Raw genomic sequence first — 27,265 nt, forward strand, 5'->3', positions numbered from 1 at the left:
AATAATACTAAAAATAATATATTGTATATATATATTTAAGATAACATTAGATGCTAATAGTAATAAACAAAACTAAGAAGGTAGGTATGTTTTTCGAGGTATATATATTATGCATTTCGTGGTTTATTGAATTTAATTGAGAGTGTTTTTTTTTTTTTTTAATTTGTTTTGTTTTTTTATTTGAAAAGTAAATTTTATTTTATATTTTTGAAATTATATACTATAATTTTATAAGAAATAAAGTTAATGACGTAATAAAAAAATTAAAACCAATTTTTTTTATCTAAAGAATGAGTATTCAACTGTGGGTGTGTATCAACTTTGTATTCAAACAAAAAAAAAAAAAAAAATAGTAACCAAAACAAAAGTTTGTATAAAATGAGAATGATTAATGAATGATATTAATTTGTAAGGTTTTTTATTTCCAAAATATATATATAATTAACTAATGATATTAATTTCAAATAGATAAAATATTAGTTTAAATAACATTAAATTCAATACTTAACAATAGACTATGATTGATGTAAAAATTGATCTAATGGACAAGAACATAGATATAAACACATTAATTTCAAGGTTTCGAAAAAAAACTAATTGATGAAACATATATTACTAGAAAATTCATACAAAATAAAACATCACTGACACGAAAATAATAAACTAAATATCTAAAATAACTCTCGTAAACATAATTAACTATCAGTCTATCACGCAACATAATCAAGAAGTTCGAGACTAGCTTTGAAGGCCAACATACGGTGGTAAGGATAATCAAGTAGTCGAGTGCTATAGACACGATTCGGCGTTTTCAGGTCGACCACAGCAAGCAATATATTTTCCTTAGCTTCCCTATTCCATTTGTTGTTATACTGTCTTAAAAATCCACTACTAGTCACACGAAAACTTAACAAGCACATCATAATTTTGCATTCAATAGTTAACCCTATAGACACAATTTTGCTATGATGAGGGACCCGTCCTTCGAACCGTCGAATCCATGAACCCAAAACTCCGTATTCATTCATCGTCCACACCTCAAAGATGTCCGGATATTTCTTCAGAACCGTGAGGCTAAGCAAACCGTTCGCTTCAGCAATGGAAGCAACGCCGTAGCGCCACCTATCAATCTCCATTGGCAATTCCATCTCGCTAAAAACTTCATTCGCAACGTCGAAACGCAATATTTTAGACTTGTTCAACGAAGTGCAAAGCCAGTGGATAAATCCGGATATATAAATCGACATTCCCACAATGAATAATTCCCGCCACGGAAGCCCTATTTCTTTCACCGGAGACTCTATTTCTTTCCATGAATTCGACTTTAACGAAAAAACTTCGGCAATACTAACGTGTGCCAAACACTTTTCGGTCATATTCACAATTTTGTAATCGTTTCTTTCTGAATCGTAGCCAATCCCAAAATCCCCCCGAAAGTGAAAGCAACGAGATGGAGAATTTGGAATCAATATCGAACGCCCGATGCAAGGATTGCATACCATTAGATGATTGGAACCAGACATGCAACAAAGGACGCCATTGCAGGAACCGTAAATTGTCAAACTTAAAGGTCCTTCTGAATCATTGACGAATTCCACATTTTCAAAGGTTGCACGTAAATTGTGTTCTGGTAACACAAAAGTTTTGTGTATATTGAAGGAACCAAACCTGATTGATGTCGTGGGGATTATAATGCGGCCGATATTGTTTTTGTTGCGTCGGGAGTCGCCGAAGTTGGATCGATGCTTACTTATGAATTTGGAATCGCAGATTGTCGAATTCCACAGTTTGCAGACGGTCTTCAGGCGGATAAGAGTCTCCGGCGGAAGCCATGTCAGTATCTCAAAGATAACGTCGTCGGGCACAAATTTCGATTTGTTATCCGCCATTGTAAGGATCTAAAAATCAACAGAGAAGAGAGAAAAGAGTCTATTTGTAACTATGAAAAGGGCATAGGATTTTAGGGTTTTTTTTGTTAAAAGATTGATATAGAGATAAAACAATCAAAACACAGTTAAATACTACTAAATTAAAATTATATTTATAATTGATTTTATTATTGATAAGATTTGTTGGTTATTATTATTGATAATTATCTTTTAAATTAAGGTTTTTATTATTATTATTATTATTATTATTATTATTATTATTATTTTATTTTATGATGTTGGAATTTCCCGTCCTTATCGGAAAGTGTGCATTGGACCAAATTTAATATCCAATAAATTATATTGGATAAGGCAAATTATACACCAATCATCTCTTACTAAACAAATTAGGGTTTGTTTCTTTTGTGAGGGATATATGGTCTAAATATTAAAAAGTAAATTTGTTTAAATCAAGTAGGCTATGAGTCGACAAAATATTTACATGTGATTGATTTTGAACAACAAAATTAGTAAGTTTTGTTTTGAGTTAAGCCCTAAACCCTAATGTTTGAATTACATTGACCTCCTTAAGTGGTAATTATATGTTAAGGCTAAGTGGATAGTCAAGTCTATGGGTTACATTTGTGTTCATTTGACTCAGTCACAAAAATATAATATAATTACAACATATATTTTGATAATTATAATATAATTTCATGTAACATTGTATTATATAAAAATACAACCATCATTTAGTTAATATATTTAAATTTTAAATAATTTGTGATTAATGAAAGTTGTATCTTATGAATAGTTTTTTTTTTTTTTTTTTTTCAATGAAAAGAATTTTTATAATTAAAATATTTTTAAATACCTTTGTACCGTATAAATCAATATAATATTTATTTGACTCAATCAACATATATTTATTTAAAAAAAAAAGTTAATAGTTGATTCGATTAATTGTTAACTGAATATATTAGCTAAAGTATTTGATAAAATAATTGTTTGATATTAACTGTTTATACTACAAAATGATAATTACGATATTTTATACTACCTCTAGCCTTTGAGGGTCATATTTGCTTTTTGCTTCATTATATTTAACATTAAAAATATCATTATATTTGTATAATTTTAGTATTATAAGATACTAATAGAAATATTTTTAAAATTTTAATATAATAATTAATATTCAAATATCAACAAAGAAAAATTAAATGAGGCACTTAGAGCAGCTGGACGGAGGTAGTATATATTTAAAAGATTGATTTCAGTTATTAGTTATTGACAATTATTAAAGTTTTATTGAAATATTTGTTTTTATTTCTTAAAAATATTTTTACAGAATTAATATATATTTTTTTTCTTTCTAACTATTTTACAAAACAAACACTCTAGAGTATTTTTTACATTAAAATAAATAGAAAATGTAAAAGAACAAATTATATATATATATTAGTGTCGGATGTTGAATGACCGTTTCACTGTACTCGAACTCAAGACGAAAATACAGTCATTAATCATATATCCGCAAACAGGAGTCCCAACAATTAAGTTAATTTTTAATTTATTTATTTATTTTTTATTAGGTCCCCAAAAATATAATAAAGTTCCATATAAAAAAATAATATCAAATATTTAAACTTATAAAACTAGATTTATAAGTCTTCAGAAAAAAATATAATAAATAATTAATAAATATTGTAATAAAAAAAATATATCTCCTCCTACTAAACTTCTCATTTATATTTTGCATTATATATAATGACATTTGTAAAAAAAAAAAAAAAAAAATTATACAAAACATCAATGAAGCCGAATGTAATTGAAAAGTATTTATTCTTAAGGATTAAAAAAGGAATAAAAAAAATAGGAGTGAAAAAATTCTTTTGAAATATTGATATATATATTTAAAAAAGCATCATTTTACTAATTTACCAAAATTTAAATGAGCTTTTTTACTATAAAAAAATTTAAATTAAGTTTTTAACTAGTCAGTGGTAAAAACTTTTCAAAAAGCTAAAATATATTGGTTATATTTATAATTTATTAAAAAAATGTCCCCTTAGATCATATATTTTCTTTTGTTGCGCATATCCCCAGGTGCAAGTAGGTCTGCGAAACTTGCACATGCAGATGTTAATGACCATCTCACCTAAAAGCTTGAACTTATTAGAAAAACTAACCCATTATTCATATATCCACAAACGGGAGCCCCCAACAATAATATATGAGTATTAACGGATAAAACTAAAAAAATTAATATTTGATTTAATATTTTGAAATTAAAAAAGTGTATTTAATATGATATTTTTAAAAAAAAAATGAATAGTACCGGAAGTAAAATTTTGTTACGTAAACAAGGCATTCTTTTGTGCAGCAACCACCAGGATAAAATTTACCACATCCGATACTTCCAAATATATATATATATCTATATATATCCAATTTTCACTATAGAATATCCACAAATCATTCATTTAATTTAGCAAATCTAATCTTAACAAAAAAAAATAAAAAATTCTCCACTTAATAATAAATCTATCTCCTACTTAAATTTACGACTTAAATGTTGCTTTGATTATTGTGAATCTCTTTGTCCATCGCCTAACAAAACCCTAAACCCTTCAATTGGTACAGTTACTATCAATTATCGAAATCGTTGCCCGACGACGTAATTTTACAGATACTGACATTGCTTCCGCCGGAGACTCTGATCCGCCTGAGTTTCGTCTGCAAGCTGTGGTGTTCGACAATCTTCGACTCCAAATTCGTAAGTAAGCATCGATCAAACATCGGCCGCATTATAATCCCCAAAGGATCAACTAATATACACAAATCTTTTGTGTTTCCAGAACACAATTTAGCTACAATATTTGAGAAAACGAAGTTCATCGATAATTCTGAAGGACCTTTAAGTTGGAGTTTCCACGGTCCTTGCAATGGCATCTTTTGTTGTACAGTTGCTCCTGATAATCTGATCATATTCAATCCTTGCATCGAGCGTTCGATCTCTCTCCCAAGCTGTCTATGACATTACACTAATTATCCTGGATTGCGGCATCGGCTGCGATTCAGAAACAAATGATTACAAGATTGTGAAGATTATCGAAAATTATAAATTTGCTCAAGTTTTCTCCTCAAAGTTGAATTCATGGAAAAAAATAAAACCTCCGGCGAAAAGAATAAACATCCATGGTATCTCGATTTATATGTCCGGATTCATCCATTGGCTTTGTTTAACAGATACGTCGATGAGGTATGGAATGTTACTTTTCGACATTGTGAATTTTTCTGAGACTTTTCAAAAAGATTCTAGTAGTGCAACAAAAATCAATTTTCAATAAAATTTTAATAATGGTCAAAATTAATGTTTTTAAAAATATATAAAATATCATTAATTATTATTTTCTATATAAACAGTTATATCAAAATATTTTAGTGATGTAGGGTAAAGTGTATTTATAATATTTTAATTATTAAAAGATATTTTCATTAATTATAAAGTATTTTTATATAAACTATTTTTGAAATTTTAGTTTTGAATTTTAATTTTGCATAGTAAAATTTTTATTTGAAATAATTATTTGATGTAATATAAATATATGTTGATATAATCTTTTAAAATTAAATTTAAAAAATAAATAACATTAAATATTTAATTTGATGTTTTGCAAAAATAATAAAAATAAAAATGAAATAATAAAATAGAATAAAATTTTATAAATAATAAAAGCCAAAATTACACTACTTATTACAATATTACATGAAATTATATCATAACTATCAAAATATATATTGTAATTATATTATCATTTGTAACCGATGCCTTATAGATATAGACTACCTATAATTTATTCATACCGTACGTTCATTATACGGTAGGCCTTCCACGTGTCGTGAATTAATTGGTGGCTGTTACTATGGTACATTCAACAAATTATTTTAACAATTAGCTAAATATAAAATATCAAATAAAACATAAATAACACTCCAATAAAAAAATAAAAAAAATAAAAAAACCAAAATATGTCTAATTTGAACAATATACCGATAAAAATACATTCCAACAACATAATAAAAACGACACCAAATACCAAAAACTTAAACACAAAACCACCAACAATAAAGACACATGCACAATTCAGAAAAAAAAAAAACCATAATTAAATAAAAAGGACCGCCGCAGCAACGGCGGCGACGCCGCCGCCGATAACTCCTCCGATAAGTCGAGAACCAGAGCTCGACGGCGCCGGCGCCGGAGAATGGTGCAAGTGGTGGTGATCCGACGGAGACGGCGCCGGAGAATGAATGTGAGTCCCTCTCTTAGGCGACAACACCCAAACGGCAAACTTCTGGCCCTTCTCGCAGTGCCCCTGAGCGCCGCTGATGAAAAAGAACGGTCCTGATCTTTCGAGGACGATCCTGGTGTTCCCTTCGCCGTACGATTTAATGGGGTCGGATTTGTTGCAGATCTTGTAGCTCTGCTCCGTCACTTGCAGAACCGAATCGGCCTTGGGATCGTATCGGAGAACTGAAATCGAATTAACCAAAATAAGAAAAAAGTAACAAACATCACAGTGGAACTAAGAACTCAATTTCTGAAAAGAAATGGAAATCAGAAACCCTAAATCGGCGACGGAGAAATAATTATTTAATTAGTCTTATTACCGAGCGTATCGCCGATGAGGAAGCGGAGCCTCTCCGCCCAATTTTCGTACACGTCTGGGGACGAAGGAACCTTCCAGAAGCCATGCCTTCCGCCGACCGGAAACTCGTGCTCACCGTGAACGCCAGTGGTGGCGAAAATCAGAAAGAGAGCTATAGCGAGATATGTAAGGAAGCTCTTGAGAAAAGCCATGGCAAAAAGCAGCAGAATTCACGTTTTTTGAGGGAGAATCGGGGGAGAACAGTGGAGACTGAGTTGAACTATCAATGGCGGTTGCAGAAGCAGACAGAGACAGGCGGTATATTTATAGAGGGGACGGGGTGGGTGGGTGGGGTGGGGTCCACTGTAGAAGAAGGGTGAGAGACGTGAGTCGCGTGAGAGGCACGTGGTCGTCTGACCTGGTAAGGGGACCACAATTTACTTGTCCGTTAGTATTATTTATTCCGATAATGGGAAGGGAAAAACACGGAGACGTTTCGAGTCGTAGCGTAGTTTTTGTCATTTCCGAGAGGGGTAAAAGTGTCATTTCATAAACTAGGGATGAATGGGAATGACTCTCGAGGTGTGTTCTTTATTTTAGTTTAGGATTTTAATTTGAAAATTCATTTCAATATTATTTTGATATTATTTTTTATTTTTGTTGGTTCTAAAATATGGTAATATTTTATATTTAGTAATTGTATTGTTTATCTCATATAATAATTATATTTACTAATTATAATATATTATTCAAATATAATTATTTTTATGTTGAACATTTTTGTCTTTATTATTACAAATTAATATAATAATAATATTCACAAATTTATGTAAAAAAAACAAATGATACTCGAACGGAGGTAGTATGTACCATCTCTTAACAATTTATTTATTTTTCACTTAGGTCCGTCCTTTAACAATCTATTTATTTTTTCACTTTGGTATGTTCCATAACAAAGTTATTATTTTTTTTTAATAATTATATTATCTAACTAATATTACAAATATTCTTTCAATTTACAATATATTACACAAGTATTATTATATTTATGTCATACAGTACTAATAAAATTAGTTTATTCTTTTTATATTTATTTCTACTGTATTTTAATATAACATTAATATTTTTAAAATTTTGTAAAAAAATAAATAAATAAATAAATAAATATGGGAAGAAAGGAGTAGTATTTTTTTAAAAAAATTAGGAATAATACTAACTGAATAATATAATATATATATATATATTTGAAATAGAAACAAATAGTATTTAACCAAAATATATTCATTTACATTTTAATATCACTATTTAATGAGCAATGTATTCAATTTTTTAATAATATTATTTTATCTCGTAAAATATCACATTAAATTATTATTTAAAATTTCAAATCAAATTCAAACAAACTCTAATTATTTCTCAATTTTTAGACCAACAATTAATTATGGTAAATATATATTTTCTATGTTCAAAATTGGCATTGTTCGATTAATGCAATCTCACCTCTTGTTACATTAAATAAAAAGTAAATTAATAAAAACGTGTGACTAAAATCATTCACAGTTAAAGAAATATATTCATGTCAAGTATGATATTTTACTATGAAAATTTGGAAATGTTCATATAATAAATGCTGTTCAAACTACCATCACTTACATTATATTTAGTTTTAGAAATGCATTAATTAATATTCCGTCCGTCATTTAAATTTATGCCCACTTTTATTTTTAAATTATCATCGAAAAATATTTTCATTTTTTTTTAAGGTGTGTTTGTTTGGGAAATTAGATTAGATTTCCACTATTCATCCAATTTTTTTTTCCCAAAAAATCAAATCAAACATCTATTTTTTATTTTTTATATTACACTAAAAATCAATTTTACATTCAAAACATCACATCAACACCTATTTATATTACATCATACAACTATTCAAATTCAAAATTTTTACTATTCAAATCCCAACTCAAAATCCAAACCCTCAAACAAACACACCCTAAGTAAAAAGTCATTTCATTTTTGTAATATTTTTTACTATAAAAGAAAAAATAAACAATTATTACTCACTTTTATTAAAATCTGTGTCCGGTTAAATGAGCACAGGTTTGCTTTATCGATGGAGTAATTCTAAGGGTGATTATTTCTACATTTCAATATAAATTATTAGATCATTTTGGATAATTAAATATAATAGTAGTTTTAATTTGAATATTCCTTTTAAGTCTATGTAGAAAATGATAAATGACATCCAAATATCCGATATGGATAGAATCAAATTACCATGGTGGCAATTTGATAAGATATACATTATTTATTATATACAATATTAGTATATTTATAACGAAATATATATTTTGTAACACAACATATGTTGAACTATGTAAAATATATGTTGTATATGCTCTTATTATATACTCCCTCCTCTCCGATCAAGATGACTCATTTGCTTAAGGATACAGTATTTTATGTAGTGTAGATTAGTAAATTATTAATAATAAATTATTATATTATTTTATTATTTTTATATGAGTAGTGTTGTTGGCATTTTAAATATTTTTAGCATTATATATTAATAAAATATATACAATATGGATATTATTTTTTAGAGAATAAAAATTTATATAATACAAATAAATAAATAAAATTATTTATTTATTTATAATTATATTTTTTAAATATGTTTAAGATAAATAAATTTACTAAAAATATTGTTACGTATGAAATTTAGAATTAGGTTAAAAAGCCCAAGGTAAAAGAAAAAATGGGCCTGGCAATAGAGTTGATTGAACTGGCTGAAGGACACCGTGGAGAATTCAAGGAAAATAGGTTTATTTCTAAGGAAAATACAGGTCGGGAGGTCCTCAGGACGGAAAGTCTTCAGGTCGGGAGGTCCTCAGGTCGAAAAATCCTCAGGACGGAAAGTCCTCCGGTCGGGAGGTCCTCAGGTCGGGAGGTCTTCAAGAAGGAAAGTCATCAGGACGGGAGGTCCTCAGGTCGAAAAGTCCTCAGGACGGAAAGTCCTCCGGTCGGGAGGTCCTCAGGTCGGGAGGTCTTCAAGACGGAAAGTCATCAGGACAGAAAGTCCGCAGGTCGGGAGGTCCTCAGGTCGGACGGAAAGTCCGCAAGTCGAAAAGTCCTCAGGACGGAAAGTCCTCAGGTCGGACAGATCGGGAGGTCCTCAGGTCGGGACTCTGCGGCTGGACCAACCAGTCAGATGGTTTACAAGTCGGTTGTAGATTGGCAGTCGGGCCAAAAGGGCGGAAGGTCTGTGGTCGGCTCAAAGGGTGAAATATAGTGATAATTTTTGGTCCGTTGAGGACACGTGTCAGCAGGAAAAGGGTTGGAAGACGGTTGGAAAGGAGACGTTGTAACCGTTCGGGCGACGGTTTTCAGTACAGTTTCCCAGGGAATATTTAAGGATTTGGATCATCATTTGGCAAGACATCTTCAATCAACTTCAACAAAGCAAAGTCAGATTTGGGGATCACCACTTTAAATTTCAGTCTTTTATTTTCCAGTTTATTTTCTGTACCATACAGTGTTTAGAGATTCCTAATCTCAGGCACTAATTAATCAAGTTTAAGGATATTTTCTATATCGTTGAATTTTACTTTATTTTTGTTAAAAAATTACATCAACAAATATAAATTGATTATCTTTAATAGGATGGACAAAAAAAAAAAAAAAGAGGTCAATATTAATTTGACTCATTCAATATCCAATATATGTTCTTGAATAACTATTAAAAATAATCGTTCTCAAATAAATTTATTATTATTATTTTTTTCTTATTCTTATTTTTAGGTAGAAAATTGATTGAATATAATATTCTTTTAATTTAAAATATGTTTGTGTGAGTTGAATACAAATTATAATAAATATAGAAGTATATACTTGATTATTGTATGAAATATGAATAGTTGAATATGAAATAAACATAGATTGGTGAGGTAACAAGATTCTTAAAATAATAATAATAATAATAAATGAAAATAACAAAAAAAAAATGGTTTATATTACAAGTGAAAATTTTGAGTGTGTTGTGTAATATTTATAATTTTATTGAAAAGAAATGAACCAATTATTTACAGGTATATTGGTTTAAAATTATAAAATAAAAAGAAAAAAAGGAAAAATTTAGAAAATATATCTTATGCAGTTTTAAGAAAGTTCATTATAACCCATCATCATAAATTTAGGCAAGCGTGTATCTTTTCAATTTGGATTGAATTTATAGATTTAAATTTTTTTATTTAAATAATTTTAGATATGGTATTTTATAAAAGTGTTGATTTTATGTTACCAACAGAAAATATAAAATTTAAATAGTAAAAAATATATAAAAATTAAATATTAAGGAAACACAGTGTTGTGTTTGTTTGGATGTTTGAATTTTGAATTTTTAAATAGTAAAATTTTTGAATTTGAATAGTTGTATGATGTGATATAAATAGGTGTTGATGTAATGTTTTGAATGTAAAATTGATTTTTAGTATAATATAAAAAATAAAAAAATAGGTGTTTGATTTGATTTTTTTTTAGAAAAAAATTGAATGAATTGTGTAAATCCAATCCAATCCCCCGAACAAACACACCCTACATGTACAACACTATCCATTTTGAACTTTCCAAATAACTAGTTGTATATTATTGTTTTGATTCATTACTTTGCATCATGCATACATTATTTATCATAATTTTAAAAGTTTAGATTTTAAAAGTTTAGGGTGTGTTTTTTTAAGGGCTTTTGGGGAAAATTTGGTTCGATTTGATTTTTATTTGAATTTTGAAGTGAATTTGAATTTATATGTCTAGATTTGGATTGAGTTTGGAGAGTTTTGATGTGTATTAATTTGATGATAATAAATATAATAATATAATTGTGTATTAATTTTTATAATTCGATTATAAATTTATATTATACATATATATATTTCTAGTAAAAATAATTATTATATTAAGATTAAAAGAGAAGAATTTAATTGGGCTAGAAATGTAAAATAATTAAAACTAAAATGGGCCTCATATTAAAAGAATTAAAAAACAAAATTCAGAAAGCGAATACGTGCTAGAAGACGAGATGATAGGATATGTGATAATGCTTCTCCCCTTCACTGTGCCCGGCACTTAGTCGATCTTCTGAGTTGATTCCGACGGTCTTCCGGCACTCTCAGTGAGCATTTTGTAAACCTCAAAGCTTTAATTCTACTTCTTCCGTCGGTGCGATTCATCGTATTCTCTGGTTTCACTTCAGCTTGAATCGGGTTCTCTTCTTCTCCTAAAAGTTACAGCTGCATCGAATTGTAAGTTTCATCCTTACTGTTAGTCTTCTACTGCTAAAAGCAACGCTACGTGTGGGAATCTTTAAAGCATTTACATCAATTTTGATTTTCGGTAGTGTTTGCTGCTTTATATATAATGTCAATTCGATGTGGAATCTTTCAAGAATTTACATAAATTTTGATTTTCGGTCGTATTTGTTGCTTTAATATGATTTCAATTCGATCTTGTCGTGTTACGGATGGAAGAGATTTTAGGCAAGTGCAAGAATCTTTCAAGAATTTAATTTGCAGCAAATTTGAGAATTAGGTTGTTTTGTGATTTAATTGCTATTTATGCTGCCAAAAATTAATCTTATTAGGTTCCTCTATGACATCTACTTTCATATTATGTCAATAATTACCAATATAGCATTTGTTTGTGTGTTTCTTGATGTCTTATATTCATGAACTTTTGCGTCTGAAAGAATTTTATGACCCTGATATCATAAACTACAATGCATTTCTTTCCCTTATAAATGAAATTGTTTGTTGATGCTTGGAGATTTGAGGAGGCACATTTACATACATACATTCATAACTTTTAAACCCATATGCTTTGCTATTTCAAGGAATGGATGTTGGGTGTCTGCATCCTCAGTTCATCAGGACTTCAGGTTTACAATGTAGAGGGAGAAATGTATATCCAGTGGTTGATTTTCTAAAACAAAGCAAGCAGCAAGGACTCAGTTCACATGACTCTTTGAAGGTATTTCTATTTCCTTTTTTCTTCAGTTCTTCCTGTAGAGCATTATCGAATTTTTATGTATGTATTCATTATTTTGTCAAAATGTTAAAGTTTTTAGTACTTCTGATCTTTTTAGTCTTAGATTTTTCATTCTTTGACCTGTTTGTGCCTTTTGATTGGTGCTACAGCTGATTTTATGGATTAAAATAGTTCTTCTGGTTGCAGAACAGTTGCAGGAGCCTTAATCTTCAATTGAACATTAGAAGTTCGCCAAAATGCATTACTCATGTCCGACCTTTGGTGATTGAGTGCGATCACCCTCAGAATGCAGATTTGCCTCGTTACTATTCGAAAAAGGAGAAGAAACCATTTCCAATACCTATAGTGGAGTTACGACGAGCTGCTAGAGAGAGGTTGAAAAATAGGAATGGCGAACAAAGAGGGGTTCCTCCGCCAAAAAGAGGATTGGTGGTTCAAAGACTAATCCCTCTTGCATACAGGGTATTGAACGAGAGAATAAAGCTAATAAACAATCTCAGGAAGCTCTTGAAAGTGATGCCTGTCAATGCCTGCAAGTAATTTCAACCTTATTCCCGACTTTCTCATGGCTCTTTCAAATACCTGTGTTGACTGCTTTTTAGTGTTTGGCTATTCGCGTTGCTTCTCTTACATCACTCAGCAGAATGGTCTTCTGAACATTTCTTTCATTTTCATTTTGTCTGAATGACTAGTTTTCAGTTGTGATCATGTCATTAGACTCATAACTAATTTACAATAAAAGATCTTCTATATTTTCTAATAGTGTTCTAATCAACAATTTCAGAAGTTCTTTTAGGGTGTGTTTGTTTGAAGGATTTTGATAGATTTCCACTATTCATCCAATTTTTTCCCCCCAAAAACATCAAATCAAACACCTATTTTTCATTTTTTATATTATACTAAAAATCAATTTTACATTCAAAACATCACATCAAACCCTATTTATATCACATCATACAACTATTCAAATTCAAAATTTTTACTATTCAAATCCCAACTCAAAATCCAAACCCCCAAACAAACACACCTAGTGTTCTTACTTCACAACACCTGAATTTCTTTATTACCTTACTGCACTTCTTGCAGGTGGTGTAATGAAATTCATGTTGGCCCTATAGGGCATCCTTTCAAGTCATGCAGAGGACCACGAGCTTCAATACGTAAAGGGGCTCATGAATGGGGCGCAGCAGTTGTCGAAGACATACTTGTACCAGTAGATGCCTACCACTTATATGATCGTCTTGGGAGACGTATTAATCATGATGAGAGATTTTCCATCCCAAGAATCCCAGCAGTTGTTGAGCTCTGCATTCAAGCAGGAGTCGACCTGCCTGAATATCCTACAAAAAGGAGAAGAAAACCCGTCATACGCATTGGGAAAAAGGAGTTTGTTGATGCTGATGAAAGTGAACTACCAGATCCTGATCCTGACACCCCCAAGCCAGAAATATTAACTGAAACACTCGATTCTGAAATAGTACCACCTTCCGGCAAAGAAGACATAGCATTGCTTGCTGAGGAGACACTACAAGCATGGGATGAAATGAGGAGTGGAGCCAAGAGGCTGATGAAATTGTATCCCGTGAGGGCCTGTGGGTATTGCCCTGAAGTCCATGTCGGCCCAAGTGGACATAAAGCACAGAACTGTGGAGCTCATAAGCACCAGCAACGAAATGGGCAGCATGGATGGCAGGCAGCCATTCTTGATGACTTAATCCCACCCAGATATGTGTGGCATGTACCTGATGTTACCAAGCCATTGAATAGGGAGCTCAGGAACTTCTATGGTCAGGCCCCTGCTGTCGTAGAATTGTGTGTGCAGGCAGGTGCTGAAGTTCCAGAGCAATACAAGCCAACTATGAGGTTGGATGTGGGAATTCCGACAGATGTTAGAGAAGCAGAAATGGTTGTTTGAGCAGCCTTTTCCTTGATCTTTACTCCTTCATATCAGGCAAGGTTGGTTGTCAATTATTTAAAGTCCTTACGTATATGTATATGCTTTTTGGAGTTTTTATTTGCCAAAACTAGCTTTTATGATGTTAAGTTTATGGACGTCATGTAGTTAACCATGATACTTATTAACTATTCTCAATTTGTGAAAATATTTTACTGCATGTATTGTATACTGCATTTTTAAGCAATAATTACGAATGGGGTGAACTCAAGGAGAAGAATTCTTAAGTGTTAGGTTCTTTCAAATTGTATTCAATTGAATTTTGGTGTTTCAATTAAAACAAATTGTGATCAATAAATTAAGCATGCAGGATCAGATAATAATTACCACTTCCTAAGGCGATTTTATTGCAATTATTAACTAGCATGCTATGTTGCCAATAGTTTTCTGAAACTCTATTCAATTTCTGATCTCGCGCGCTGAGGATTTACTAGTATTTTACCACATATCAATCTCTCTGAGTCATATTTTGAGAATTTTACTATGTATCTTGATATTTAAGAATCTATCCCATCGAAAAAACCATTAGTTTATTATCCTTTTTATCTAAGTCATATTATTCCCTTAGATGCTGAAGTAACTGCTATGATGCAAAGATGATATAAACCAGATTGGTAATGTGAAGGATCTTGGTGTTGTGCCAAACCGAACTTCTAGTAGTTGAAAGGCAAACTTTTGGATGCTGAAAGACGACATTCCAACAAATAATCAATCTTACTTATATATTTTTCCAAAATAATAATTAGGATAAATCATATTAGATAAGTGCAAGAAGGCCTAAATTTGAATAGTATTTAAAATGTGTTAATTATTAAGCACATCAACTATCATGCTATGATATACAGAAGTAAAAAGATAAGATATGTGCTCATATGTAGAATAGCATCATAAAAATAAAAATAGGGGTTAATGATTTTATCATACATGTTGTATTGTATCTATTTTTTGCTCTGGAAAGCAATCATAATTAAACAGTTTTTCATTTACATGTTTCATACTAATATTATCTTAATATGAATTGTTTAACCAAATTATGTAATACACAATCTTCTGACTTGGGGGGAATGAAAAAGAACAAGTACCTACCATTTAGCAAATGTTTTATGTGAGAAGTGTATGCAATTAAATCTGTTAATCTTGTGCCTTGGAGTCAATTCATTAACATTTAGAGCTTTAGTACGTTTGGTTTCATCCCTCATCTCATACAATTTCTGACCACCCAATGTATTCTACTAGACTTTCAATCTGTGTGTGTCGGTAACATTGCAGACAAGTTTGAGTTAGTCTGAGGAGGAAGTTTGATCCTGTGGTAAACTATCATCATCTTAGGCAGTGGATTATAGGCCTTAAGTCTTGAAATATCTTATGAAATTTTAATCCTTAGCTATATGGCCTGATGCTGATTTTAATTCTTCGTGTGTATCTTATTGCTCAGTTTACATGAGATACAAGACTTCGCATCTGCGGAATATCTGAAAACATGTCGATAAAAGTTGTGTGGAGGGCAATATTGTGTTGAATATCACAATGAATAGGGAATCAAGCAATGCTGCAAAAATATATATATAAAGAAGATAGTGCATATATTACATAGATATATGAATCAACAGTGGAAGTGCAAATTCTGTCACACAATACAAAAACAAATAATAGATGTAACATGACTTGAAAATAACTAGAAGATTGCTAGAGAATTGTAAAAACTTCATATTTAATCATGCTGAACACACTCCAAAGAATTCAAGTCCCAGAGATCAAATTCTTGCCGACTCGTGCAAATCATGGAGATTTGGGCACTTCTGGCAAAGTAGGTTTAGGCAACTCTGGGATCTTAGGGAGTTCAGGCACTTTAGGAACTTCAGGCTTTGGCAGTTCTGGCAATTTGGGAACTTCAGGTTTTGGTAGTTCTGGCAACTCTGGGATTTTGGGTTTCGGCAGCTCTGGAATCTCAGGTTTCGGCAGTACTGGAATCTCAGGTTTCGGCAGCTCTGGGATTTTGGGTTTTGGAAGTTCTGGAATCTCAGGTTTTGGTAATGTTGGAACCTCAGGTTTTGGCAATTCAGGGATCTCGGGTTTTGGCAATGTTGGAACCTCTGGCTTGGGCTGCTCAGTCTTTTCCAGTGCCGGCATCTCTGTCTTGGGCAAATGTGGGATCTCAGGTTTTGGCAATTCCGGGATTTCAGGTTTTGGCAGTGTCGGAAGCACAGGCTTAGGCAACTCTGGAAGCACAGGCTTAGGCAACTCTGGAATAACAGGTTTCGGCAATGTTGGTATCTCAGGCTTGGGCAGCACCGGAATCTCAGGTTTCGGCAATATTGGTAGCTCAGGCTTCGGTAAAGTTGGAAAATGGGGGACAGGTAATTCAGGTTTCGGAATCTCAGGCAAACCTGACTCCAGCAGCAGACGAGCACCCTCTGCTCGGTACCAATTTCCTCCTATGCCAAGAAGCAGCACGATGAAAAGGGAACTATAGCTTTCAAATGCCATTGTTCACTGCTACTAAACTGAGGTATGCAATTTTCTTCAATAAAAAAACAATGTGTTTGCTTTTTCTCGATGCTTTGATTGTTTACGGCGCTGTGGGTTTTATAGAGGCGAGACGATGAGAACCAGTCTTCAGGGTGTTGTGCATTGGTTGTTGATAGGGATAATGAGTTAGTTCAACCCCCTTATGGCCATTCTTCCAACTATGCATCGACTCACTAATTATTATTATTATCATTATTTGTTGTACATCTTGAAAGTCTTTTTGTGTCTGCAGGTGGATTGATTTAGATTACATATGAATTTTTGACATGGATAATTCAAAATGGTTGGTAAGAAAATCCTTCTTCTGTCTTTGCTGTTTGTTTACACATGTCGTAGAAATTAAAATAGATTGTGTGTATGTGGTTTGGAAGTATGCTGGCTGTGCACCTAACCCTTCTTCTTGCCAAAAATGCTTTGAAAAAATCTTTGTTTATTAGTTTTGGATATGTTTAGAAATAGTAAAAAAATATAAATTAGGTTTTTGTTGTAACAATTTAAATCATATATTTGACGCGACTGCTTGTTTTGAAAAAAATAAATTTTAGGGTTTGTTTTTTCGGCCTTCAAACTTCAGGTTTCTACTATTTCGACATTTTTAGGAAAAAAAATAAAAATTCTCTCATAAAATATTTTATCATACATTATTTTAATATCAATTTCAAATTAAGTTTTTATCAAAAGAAATATAGCCCAAAATTTTCCAAAATCCATCCAAAGAAAACATAGGAGTTTGATGAATAATACTAAGTATTTTAAATAATTGTTAGCAAACATAGCCTTTTTATTTGTACTTAAGGAAATGAATCTATTAATATTTATCTGCAAACGGAAGTTCCTGACAATAGGTACCGATGCGCAGCCTAATATTGTCTCATGTGATAATAACCACAATTACGTTCAAGCACTCGACTTTCCATGCTGTTGATAATCAGCAGTTGGAAAGTAGTCTCTTAGCTTATATATTGAATAGAAAAGTAATTTAGAAAACCGAACAACTTCTTTCTTTAATTTGTTTTTGCAAATCCTTGAAACTTGACATCTACGGATAACTAGTCTTATCTTATGAAAATTGTGACTGGAGAATTCGTTTTAGAAAAGAGGAACAGACCCCGATCAAACTGTAGGATATAATCGAATAACTGACTGTTTTTTATATATAAATCAATTATAAGGCATAGTGTTCTTTCTTCTCCATCGATAGCCCATTTGGTGTGGCCAAGATTAAAAAAATGAATATTTTATTGAAAAAGTGACAAGTAGTTAAGATATACTCTCTCCTTAAAACATTTTCTATCTCAAACACCCTGCAATATTTCCAATAGGAAATAATTAATTATACTTAATCTCTACCCCACACTTTATCCCATCACATTACCCAAATAAAAAATAAAATATATATTTCTTTCTCCATCACGTCACATGATTTCTAATTTATTTAGAAATAAAAGTAACTGAAGAGACAATGTAATAAAGGTAGTAGTATTTGCGATAAATAAACGTAATTATTAAATGTTGATTTGTTGACATCGTCAAAATTGTGATAAATTTAGCTGATTGATTATAAAAGAAAATAAAAATAAAATTATATGAATTTAATAGAATTATAAAATATTTTTTTTATTTATATTCATAAGCTTTGCTTACTGATGGCAGATGATCTATAAGCATCACTTGATTTTTTTGACATGATTAGATGAATCATTAAATTCAATTAAAAGCTGCAGTAATTTATAGAATTTATCTCGAACAATTCCAAAACCAGCATCACTGAATTTTAAAAAAATTGTCTTATATCAAAAATATTATTTTAACAAAAAAAAAAAAGTTTAAATCAACTTCTTACTTTAATCAATTTCAAACTATAAATAAATAAATTCAAAATAAAATTATTTTTTTAAATAAATAAATAAATAACAAATGATATGATATCACGTTTATTGTTTTTATTTATATGAATTAATTATACAATATTATATTTTTAATAAAAATAAAATTTATATACTCCTTCTGTCCCACATATCATGTCCACGTTGCCGTTTCTTTCCGTCTCACCTACCATGTCCACGTTACCATTTCTTTTCGTCCCACGTACTATATCAATTTCTTTTTTTCAAAATAATCATACACTTTAATCTTATTTTAATTTATTTTTTAATTTTAATTAAACTAATCAGTTATCTTAATTTTAATTTATAATTATTTATATTATAAAATAATTATTTTTAATAATATATTTTTAATTATCTATTAATTCTAACTCTTCTAAAACAGCGTGTTTATACAGTTTTCATTGATTTGAATTTTTCCTATTCTCTTAGGACGACGTCGTTTCATGATAAATAAATAAATAAATATATTAAGCGCTAGTGGTCTTTCCACGTGTACCTCTCAGTTGCGCTTTCTCCTCGGAATGACGAATCTACCCTTCGCAACCTCGTCGTCTTCCCGTAGCTTTGGCTTCTCACTCCACAGAATAAGCTTCAATGGCGACAGCTGCTCTCGCTTGCAGCAACTTGACAAGCCCGAAACTTCGACCTGTGACTTCTAAGAGGCCGCAGAAAATTATCACTCGTGTTAGCTGGTATTACGAGCAGTTGGCCTTTTCTTCTTCGCAGACCAGGAAGATTAGTGGAAATTTTAATTCCAACATTGGGAATAGTGCTGACAACCCGAAATTTAGAGGTTATGGCAATGATAAAATATACAGGAGGTTTGATTCATGTTTGGTTATACCTCCGGCTAGAGGAAAGAAACCGAAGGCTTTGATCAAATTTTTAGGCGGTGCTTTCATTGGAGCCGTGCCCGAAGTTACTTACAGGTATTTGATATGCTTTGTGGTGGAGCTGTGGTGCTGAATCATCTACAGTATGTGCTTATCTTCTGATTGGTTGCTTTTTTGTATTTTTGGCTTATTTCATTGATTGAACAGTTATCTTCTTGGGCTGTTGGCAAACGAAGGGTATTTGATTATATCCGTTCCGTACAATGTGACTTTTGACCATGAACGAGTTGCTCGAGAGATTTACCAGCGATTTCATACTTGTTTGGATTCGATTTTGGCGACTGGATTGCCTGAGAATGGAATTTCAGCTGCTGATATTGCTAATCTACCATTTTATTGCATTGGACACAGGTCAGGTGATTCAATCATTGGACTAACTTATGTCTATAACAACTGTGGTTTCCTCAGAAAGTGTTTGATAAATTATGAAATGTAGTCCAATTTGCTTATCTGTGTATTTAGGTTTATGATCAATTTTCACCAATCCATTGGACTTTTGTTTTTTGACTGAATGTTTATAATTCTATTAGTTCAAACAATTTGAAGCATAGGAGCTTCTGTATACCATGTTCGTCACTGTTGCTGTTTGAATTCTGTTTTTGACCAATTTGCAGCAATGGAGCACTTCTGCAAGTGCTTGTAGGAAGTTATTTCAGTGAGAAGATTCCGAAGGTTTAAAGTTCCTCTTTGTTAATTTGATGAATAAAAATTGGAGTAGATGATGAATTATTGATCTTTTCTTATGGTTTTTTGGTTGAAGGCCAATGCAATCATATCATACAACAATAAGCCTGCTTCGGAGGCCGTTCCATACTTTGAACAGGTGCTGCGATGTTCCTCTGTTTGCCTTTACAATAATATTTGAAAAAGTATTTCGAAATGTTTCTGCTATTGTAAGTGATTCCACAGCTAATGAAATGATCCGTGGAAATATGGCTACAAATGCTGCTAATAATGTGAAGATTCTTACTAAATCGATTTTGATTTACCATATCGAATACTGCAGTTGGGTCCTGTGGTCAGTCAACTGATGCCGATGATTGAGACATCTCCCATGTATTCGATGGCTCAGAGCATCTCAGGTTCGTGCATTCTCAGTTTTCTCAAATATACACGTAGAACAAAATATTCGAGTCTGAGAACTAGCTGTGGACGAGTTATGGTTTTGTTTTCGTCATTTGATGTTATGCTTAAGTTATTTGAAGATTTGTAAAATTTAGGAGATGGATGGAAGACTCTCATAGGCATGGCTGAACGAGTTCTGCCAGACTATGATGCCGATGCTACGGTGTCTCTGACCAATTTTGTAGATCAGTTGCCCTCAGTATTTGGTCAGGTACATGTTACCACATAATATGTTAGATCCCGAGATTCGTTGTTCATGTATGGATGCATTATCTTCACCCTAACTTTTCGAAAATTTTAATCAGGTTATTGATTTTCTTCCATCAATTTCCGATTTTACAGTAATGTGTCTCAAAAATTCAATCTAGGTTGCACAAGGGATTTCAGAATTCAGACCCACACCGGCAGAGAATCTTGATTGCTTCAAGAAGCTATATAACATCAAGAACACGTTATTAGTACTTGCCCGACTCTGCATAACAAATTTTCGACAGAATGCAATGCCACCATGAACATACCAAATGTTTACTTTTTCTTCTCTTTTATTCTGCTAGGTGAAGTTTGATTTCGACACCATTGATGAGACAGATCTCCTTGAAGAGACACTAAAGCCTCGCGTCGAATCTTTTGGTGGAAAACTAGAGAAAGTGGTTTTACGCGGTAACCATATAACACCATGTATACAGGTAAAATCCTTTAAATGGTGAAAAGATTGAGCAAGTTGTAATCATGAATGGTGGTAATGTGATAGAGTCTAAGATATGATTTCATTGTGTTGAGTATCGACAGGAACCTAGATGGGACGTAGGGCAAGTGTACACTCCGGCAGATGCTATTGCTCAAGGATTAAAAGCCATTTCAGTAAATGACACTAGACTCTTATCCAGAACCATCAGCAACTGGTTAGACGGCCTCACATCATAAAAGAAGGATCCGGTTTGCCTTCAAGTACATCCCTTTCGATTTAAGTAATTTCTTTTATATATGAACTGTTATTTGATAGGTAACAGGTGTTCATCTATATTATTGCCTTTGTACCCGTGCGCACTCAAAATGAATTTGACTGCTGCCATGTTTGTTTATTGCTTTATGATCTCCCCTGCATTATATGGATCGATTTTGCTCTTTGTGATCAAGGTCCAAAATTCGAACGATGCAATTAGTATTCATGTATAAAAGAATATTCTTGTTATTTTACTCAAATAACCTATTTACTCAGTTGTCATTATCTGCTTCCTTTGATGATCTAACATGAGCAGTATATTAAACTTTAATGACTCTTGCTAATCTTAGATCATCCAAACCTAATTCCGATATGCTTTTAGATGTAAAGCTAGTTGTAGAATACATGTGGAGCAATATGGATCATTAGTGAGAGTTTAGAAGAAATCATAGAGGGGTCCGATTTTCAAATCTGGCTTCTTTAGCTTTCTTGTTTAGTATATTTATTTCCCGTTCGATAAGTGGTGTAAGAAATAGTGTTGAAGTTGCTCGCGATGCTTTCCCAAACCAAAATAGACCTTATGAATTCAATTGTGAAGTTTCTGATACATTGAAATGTAATTGATTTGTAAACTTAGGTTGTCCCTAAAAACTAGTGTCGATCTTGTCGACGACCTTTTGATACTCTAATGGACTATTACAGTATTTTTACCCCTTAAGTTCTTGCTTGAGTTAGTACTGCATTCTCATAGTACGCCACAGGTCATACCTTAGCTCAACCGGTTAAATATCTCTAGAGCAAACACATTTAATTCTAAAGTTCTTTAATTAGAGCTTTCGAAAAAAAATGTGCACATTATTGACATGAGTAGTTTATTCAATCCATTTAACCTCTATTTAACATCGGGGTATCATATCCTCTCCGACTATTCATATCACTATTCAACTCTGGGGTTATTACAGATAAACTATTACATTGGTGACTGGAAATTTACATGGTGTCTGTTGTAGCAATCAGTAGTTTTAATTTTGAATAAATACTGCTTCTGATAATTGTGGGAGTGTCGAACCCGACTGTCTGGCGCCAACGGGAAAGGTATTGCTCGTTCTTGCAGAAGGCTTCGATTCGGAATAGACTGCAGAATGGCAAGTTGAAGTAAAACAGGGAATAGGCTTCAGTTTTCTGCTTGTTTTCTATGTTATATGCGTTTTTGTTATAAAAACATTGCATGCTGAGAAAAAATTAAATGCATCCATCGAAATTGCCTCGACTGCATGAGACGAGAGCGGCGTTCACTTCAAATTTAAGCCTCGATTTTACTCCCAGCTGATATTTTTAGAGACAGGAGCGACAACGTGGAAATGGTGATGGAAGACGTCTAAAATCAGAGAGTATTAGATTTCAATTTGAATTTATAAAAATATTATTTAAACTTTTTAAAAAAGTGTAATGTAAATAAATAAATTGTATTAAAAATCTTTCTTTAAGTTCTAATTTTATTGTTTATTACTTATTTGTAAAATTTATATATTTTATTATATTTTTATTGAGAATCATAAATATTAAATAATGATAGCTTTGAGACTTCAAACAAAACTAAACACATCCTTGATAAACAAAATTTACATACAGTTTTTATTAATATTAATAAATAATAATTATAATTACAATTATATACTCCCTCCCGTTCCATGTTAATCTTAATAATAGTTCTTCTCCTAGTTTATTTTATTTTTCTTAATTAATTAATGGTTCATTGTTCGAAGGTTCCGCAGCGGATGGGATCTTCGGACGACAATGATATGGACCACTCCCGAAAAAACCTCAATAGGACGACGCACATTCCACTAAGGTAATTTGTCTTATGAAATTCACAAAAATCTCTACAAGATCGATCCATGTTATTAATTAATTGTTCTAGGTAAATCCCGATCGAGATTGCAAACTAAATCTGACAACGCTCAAATTATGTGTGATAGACAAGATATGGAGTCGTCAGGGTTACGCCATCGGACATCTCTTATGGGACAGAACATATGTTATTTAATTCTATCAAATATACATTTTTTTTAATCGGAATACGTTGTTTAAACGTCGAGTTGCGCTGGTTAAGCTGCTTGCCCTAATAATTTGAGGGTCAGGGGCGGCTCAGCTCATAGCAGGAGCAGGATGAGTAACTGCTCAAAGCCCCTAATCAATAAAAGGCCTATATTTTAAATATTATCTATTATTATTATTATTAAATTTTAAAATTAAATTTTAACTTTTAATTTATATTTTTTTCTTTTTTCATAATTATCCTATTTAATTTTAAAATTAAATTTAAATTTCTAATCATATATATATATAAAAAAATTATTTATTTCTAATCGTATAGACTTTTTGTCTTACACCCTATAGTATTGTCCCTAGCAACTAGATCAAACCTGTCTCACCTTTTATGTTATATCTTTCACCTTCCTTCGGTCCTTCTTGTTTTTCGAACTTTTAGACAGACCGTCTTTCATCTTCTTTTCTCAAATTGACATTGTCCAGACGATCATTCAACCTCTTGTTCAATCAACGTCAATCAGTAATATTATTAAAAATATATTTTAATCATTTATTTGTGGGACCTATAATTTATTTTCGCTCAGAGCTTAAAAAAAAGTCCGAGACGCCCTGCTGAGGGCGGGTGACCCTTGGAAATCTTTCATACATGTAAGTGAGGACAAAAGCGTCTTAAAAATCGTGTTCACCTGTGGGATCAGTCTGCAATCCTAATACGTCCGAGATTATGCGGGTTGTGGGCCAGTGTCACATTTCTTCTATCATATGTTGTTTCTGTACTATCATTGTGTTAGAATTATAAATTTAGAACAATACTACTGCCCTATATATATATATATAGTCATGAAAGAAAATGCATAGTATAAAAATGTGATGACATCATCACATACAAATATGAATCAACAATGGAAATGTAAAACTGCAAGACACAAACAGTATGTAAACAATACAAATCGACAAATCCTCACTCTCTACCATCAATGGATATATATATAGTAGAATTCAACCTGCATCATGCAAGCAGCAGCAAATCATGGAGATTTCGGGACTTCTGGCAAACTAGGTTTAGGCAATTCCGGCACCTTCGGAACTTCCGGTAGCTTTGGGACCTCAGGTTTAGGCAATTCCGGCACCTTCGGGACCTCGGGCTTAGGAACTTCCGGCAGCTTTGGGACCTCGGGCTTAGGAACTTCCGGCAGCTTCGGGACCTCGGGTTTTGGAACTTCTGGCACCTTTGGGAGCTCAGGCTTCGGAACTTCCGGCAGCTTTGGGAGCTCAGGCTTTGGAACTTCAGGCAGCTTCGGGACCTCGGGTTTTGGAACTTCCGGCACCTTCGGGACCTCAGGTTTTGGAACTTCCGGCAGCTTTGGGAGCTCAGGTTTCGGAACTTCCGGCACCTTCGGGAGCTCAGGTTTTGGAACTTCCGGCAGCTTTGGTAGCTCTGGTTTCGGAACTTCCGGCACTTTCGGGAGCTCAGGTTTTGGGACTTCCGGCAGCTTCGGGACCTCAGGTTTCGGAACTTCCGGCAGCTTTGGGAGCTCTGGTTTTGGCAATTCCGAGACCTTTGGGAGCTCAGGCTTTGGTACTTCCGGAATCTGGGGTTTTGGCAATTCTGGAATCTCCGGCTTGGAGGGTGTCTCGAGGAGCTGCCGAGCCGCCGCGGCCGGGTGGAGGTTGCAGGTTATGGCTGCGAAAGTGAAGATCAGCAGCAGGAGAAGAGAACTGCAGCCATGATCGAATAAAGCCGCCATTGCTGCTAAGCTCGATCGAATCGACGATACTGAACTCAATTGGCCGGCGATCGACGCCCAAAAACTCAATTAATCAATATAATTATTGATGATCTGTGATTGGTTTGAGGTTTTGAATGATGGATGGATTGAAAATTAGGGTTTGTAATTGGGGATTTTATAGGCAGGAGAAATTTCTTATCCGTTTTTGGTTGGTGAGGAAATTTGAGTTTGTTTAACTTCCCATGACCTTTCTCACACTTAAATTTATAATATTTTTATTTATGCATGAATTTCGAAATATATTATAACGTGGATTTTATGTGTCGAAATTTTAGATGATGATCGATTTTGTGGAGGATTATTTCCATGTGGTGGGTGAGAATTTTGCTTTAGAAAATGCAATTAATTTTTATTTATATGTGAATTTATTGGGTTTGGAAAAAGCAGTCCACCTAACGTACTTGGTATAATATGAACAAATTTTTAATTAAGGCTAGGTTAATTTGGTTGGTACGAGATTAAATTTAGACTTCGGATTTGAATTTGTGATATGTGTTTTGATATGTATTGAATCTTTTTTGTAAGGTGATATTCGTACATTTTTTACAACTTATATCCATAATTGTTTTACTTCGGATATATATTATTTTAGAATTGTGTGCCAATCAAATATTTGTATACGAATTTGTGTACTTGTTTGATGAATTGGTTAATAAGTTGACGAGCTTGACCTAGAAATTACATTATAAAACATATAATTTTTTTGGTAATTGATTGAATATTCAAATTAATTGTCTCATACTAATTTCTAAAAAAGGAAAATTACTACCTCCGTCCGGTTACAAAGAAAATATTTATTATTTAGGTGAAGTTTAAAAAATAATAATATTTTAATTATAGTTGGTAGTTAAAAATAATGTAATGATATGTTTACCTTTACTTTTTAATAAAAATAATGATGTGGTATAAAGTATGAATATTTTTATTAAAAAAATTGAATATTTAATATTATTCTATGGTCATATCTAGTTTAGTTTTTAACTAGGAGTGTGGTTAATCTATTGTACCATTGCCACAAACAAGACAAGAAAAAATTGGATATTATGAATGTATCTAAGTATCTTTAACCAATTTATTAATCGATCAATAAGATTATTTTAATATAATGATCAAATTATTACTCTGGTTTCTTGTCCACTTTTTTGCAAGAGATTTAATCTTGGTCGGAGTTATGTTTTAATTTAATTGATTTTATTTTTAGCTAAACTTTTAGTCCCTCCCAATATTTAACTTGTGATCATATAGGAAATAATTTCTCTTTCATTCTACTTCGACACCACTTAATATACGATATGTGTTAATGTTAGAAAATTTTTGTTGAAGCTATGAAGACTACCAATTTTGACAGTGTTGTTGGATAATGACATTTGAATTATTTTTGTGTTTTTTTTTTATTTATATATTTATATTATTATATATCTTGCCTATCCTAATTCTTTATGCTCATCTCGTCTTGTACATAAAATTTGATACACGAATCAAAAATTGAGAAGTTAGCGAGAAAATTACAAAAAAAAAAAGTAAAAAA

At 32.1% G+C, this 27,265-nt stretch overlaps 5 protein-coding genes across 8 annotated transcripts; 2 read left to right on the forward strand and 3 right to left on the reverse strand.

The window, feature by feature from the left end:
- Window positions 1–710: 710 nt before the first annotated feature.
- On the reverse strand, window positions 711–1,889 carry LOC127264848 (putative F-box protein At3g17490). Its single transcript, XM_051294390.1, has one exon. The coding sequence runs from the start codon at window positions 1,887–1,889 to the stop codon at window positions 711–713; it is 1,179 nt and encodes a 392-aa protein (XP_051150347.1).
- Window positions 1,890–5,940: 4,051 nt separating this feature from the next.
- Window positions 5,941–6,800, reverse strand: LOC127264985 (early nodulin-like protein 1). Its single transcript, XM_051294607.1, has 2 exons — window positions 6,543–6,800; window positions 5,941–6,405 (listed from the first exon to the last, which is right to left on the reverse strand). Exons 1-2 carry the CDS (start codon window positions 6,730–6,732, stop codon window positions 6,038–6,040), a joined length of 558 nt encoding a protein of 185 aa, XP_051150564.1. The 5' UTR covers window positions 6,733–6,800; the 3' UTR covers window positions 5,941–6,037.
- A 4,774-nt stretch (window positions 6,801–11,574) lies between these two features.
- LOC127264753 (APO protein 2, chloroplastic) lies at window positions 11,575–17,259 on the forward strand. 4 transcript variants are annotated; one of them, XR_007841843.1, is made up of 6 exons: window positions 11,577–11,820; window positions 12,408–12,544; window positions 12,749–13,098; window positions 13,649–14,518; window positions 15,952–17,025; window positions 17,109–17,259. XR_007841843.1 is itself a non-coding variant. In XM_051294260.1 (5 exons), the coding sequence occupies exons 3-5, from the start codon at window positions 12,410–12,412 to the stop codon at window positions 14,475–14,477; spliced, it is 1,314 nt and encodes a 437-aa protein (XP_051150217.1). In that variant the 5' UTR covers window positions 11,575–11,690; window positions 11,772–11,820; window positions 12,408–12,409; the 3' UTR covers window positions 14,478–14,664. The 4 variants fall into 4 exon arrangements, 3 of the variants coding, with proteins under 3 accessions (XP_051150217.1, XP_051150215.1, XP_051150216.1); XM_051294260.1 differs by lacking the exons at window positions 15,952–17,025; window positions 17,109–17,259 and having other exon boundaries at window positions 11,575–11,690; window positions 11,772–11,820; window positions 13,649–14,664; XM_051294259.1 differs by having other exon boundaries at window positions 15,952–17,259.
- Window positions 16,083–25,811, reverse strand: LOC127264756 (protein PELPK1-like). Its single transcript, XM_051294265.1, has 2 exons — window positions 25,027–25,811; window positions 16,083–16,844 (listed from the first exon to the last, which is right to left on the reverse strand). Exons 1-2 carry the CDS (start codon window positions 25,693–25,695, stop codon window positions 16,296–16,298), a joined length of 1,218 nt encoding a protein of 405 aa, XP_051150222.1. The 5' UTR covers window positions 25,696–25,811; the 3' UTR covers window positions 16,083–16,295.
- Window positions 19,458–22,149, forward strand: LOC127264754 (uncharacterized). The gene is made up of 9 exons (XM_051294262.1): window positions 19,458–19,863; window positions 19,975–20,178; window positions 20,442–20,499; window positions 20,588–20,650; window positions 20,834–20,909; window positions 21,048–21,163; window positions 21,321–21,410; window positions 21,507–21,638; window positions 21,742–22,149. Exons 1-9 carry the CDS (start codon window positions 19,529–19,531, stop codon window positions 21,874–21,876), a joined length of 1,209 nt encoding a protein of 402 aa, XP_051150219.1. The 5' UTR covers window positions 19,458–19,528; the 3' UTR covers window positions 21,877–22,149.
- Window positions 25,812–27,265: the final 1,454 nt, after the last annotated feature.

This window comes from Andrographis paniculata, unplaced genomic scaffold, assembly GCF_009805555.1.
Source record: "Andrographis paniculata isolate CXL003 unplaced genomic scaffold, ASM980555v1 Contig71END, whole genome shotgun sequence".
Lineage (NCBI taxonomy): Eukaryota > Viridiplantae > Streptophyta > Magnoliopsida > Lamiales > Acanthaceae > Andrographis > Andrographis paniculata.

Excerpts from the sequence above, each read along its gene's own strand:
- LOC127264848 (XM_051294390.1), bottom strand. The coding sequence starts at position 1,889 with ATGGCGGATAACAAATCGAAATTTGTGCCCGACGACGTTATCTTTGAG.
- LOC127264754 (XM_051294262.1), top strand. The coding sequence starts at position 19,529 with ATGGCGACAGCTGCTCTCGCTTGCAGCAACTTGACAAGCCCGAAACTT. Across the intron at positions 20,179-20,441 it reads TTTTATTGCATTGGACACAG|CAATGGAGCACTTCTGCAAG; the intron begins GTCAGGTGATTC and ends ACCAATTTGCAG. Across the intron at positions 20,910-21,047 it reads GATGGCTCAGAGCATCTCAG|GAGATGGATGGAAGACTCTC; the intron begins GTTCGTGCATTC and ends TGTAAAATTTAG.
- LOC127264756 (XM_051294265.1), bottom strand. The coding sequence starts at position 25,695 with ATGGCGGCTTTATTCGATCATGGCTGCAGTTCTCTTCTCCTGCTGCTG. Across the intron at positions 16,845-25,026 it reads AGCTACCGGAAGTTCCGAAG|CCTGAGCTACCAATATTGCC; the intron begins GTGCCGGAATTG and ends ACTTTACCGAAG.
- LOC127264753 (XM_051294258.1), top strand. The coding sequence starts at position 12,410 with ATGGATGTTGGGTGTCTGCATCCTCAGTTCATCAGGACTTCAGGTTTA. Across the intron at positions 12,545-12,748 it reads GTTCACATGACTCTTTGAAG|AACAGTTGCAGGAGCCTTAA; the intron begins GTATTTCTATTT and ends TTCTGGTTGCAG. Across the intron at positions 13,099-13,648 it reads ATGCCTGTCAATGCCTGCAA|GTGGTGTAATGAAATTCATG; the intron begins GTAATTTCAACC and ends CACTTCTTGCAG.
- LOC127264985 (XM_051294607.1), bottom strand. The coding sequence starts at position 6,732 with ATGGCTTTTCTCAAGAGCTTCCTTACATATCTCGCTATAGCTCTCTTT. Across the intron at positions 6,406-6,542 it reads CCTCATCGGCGATACGCTCG|TTCTCCGATACGATCCCAAG; the intron begins GTAATAAGACTA and ends ATTCGATTTCAG.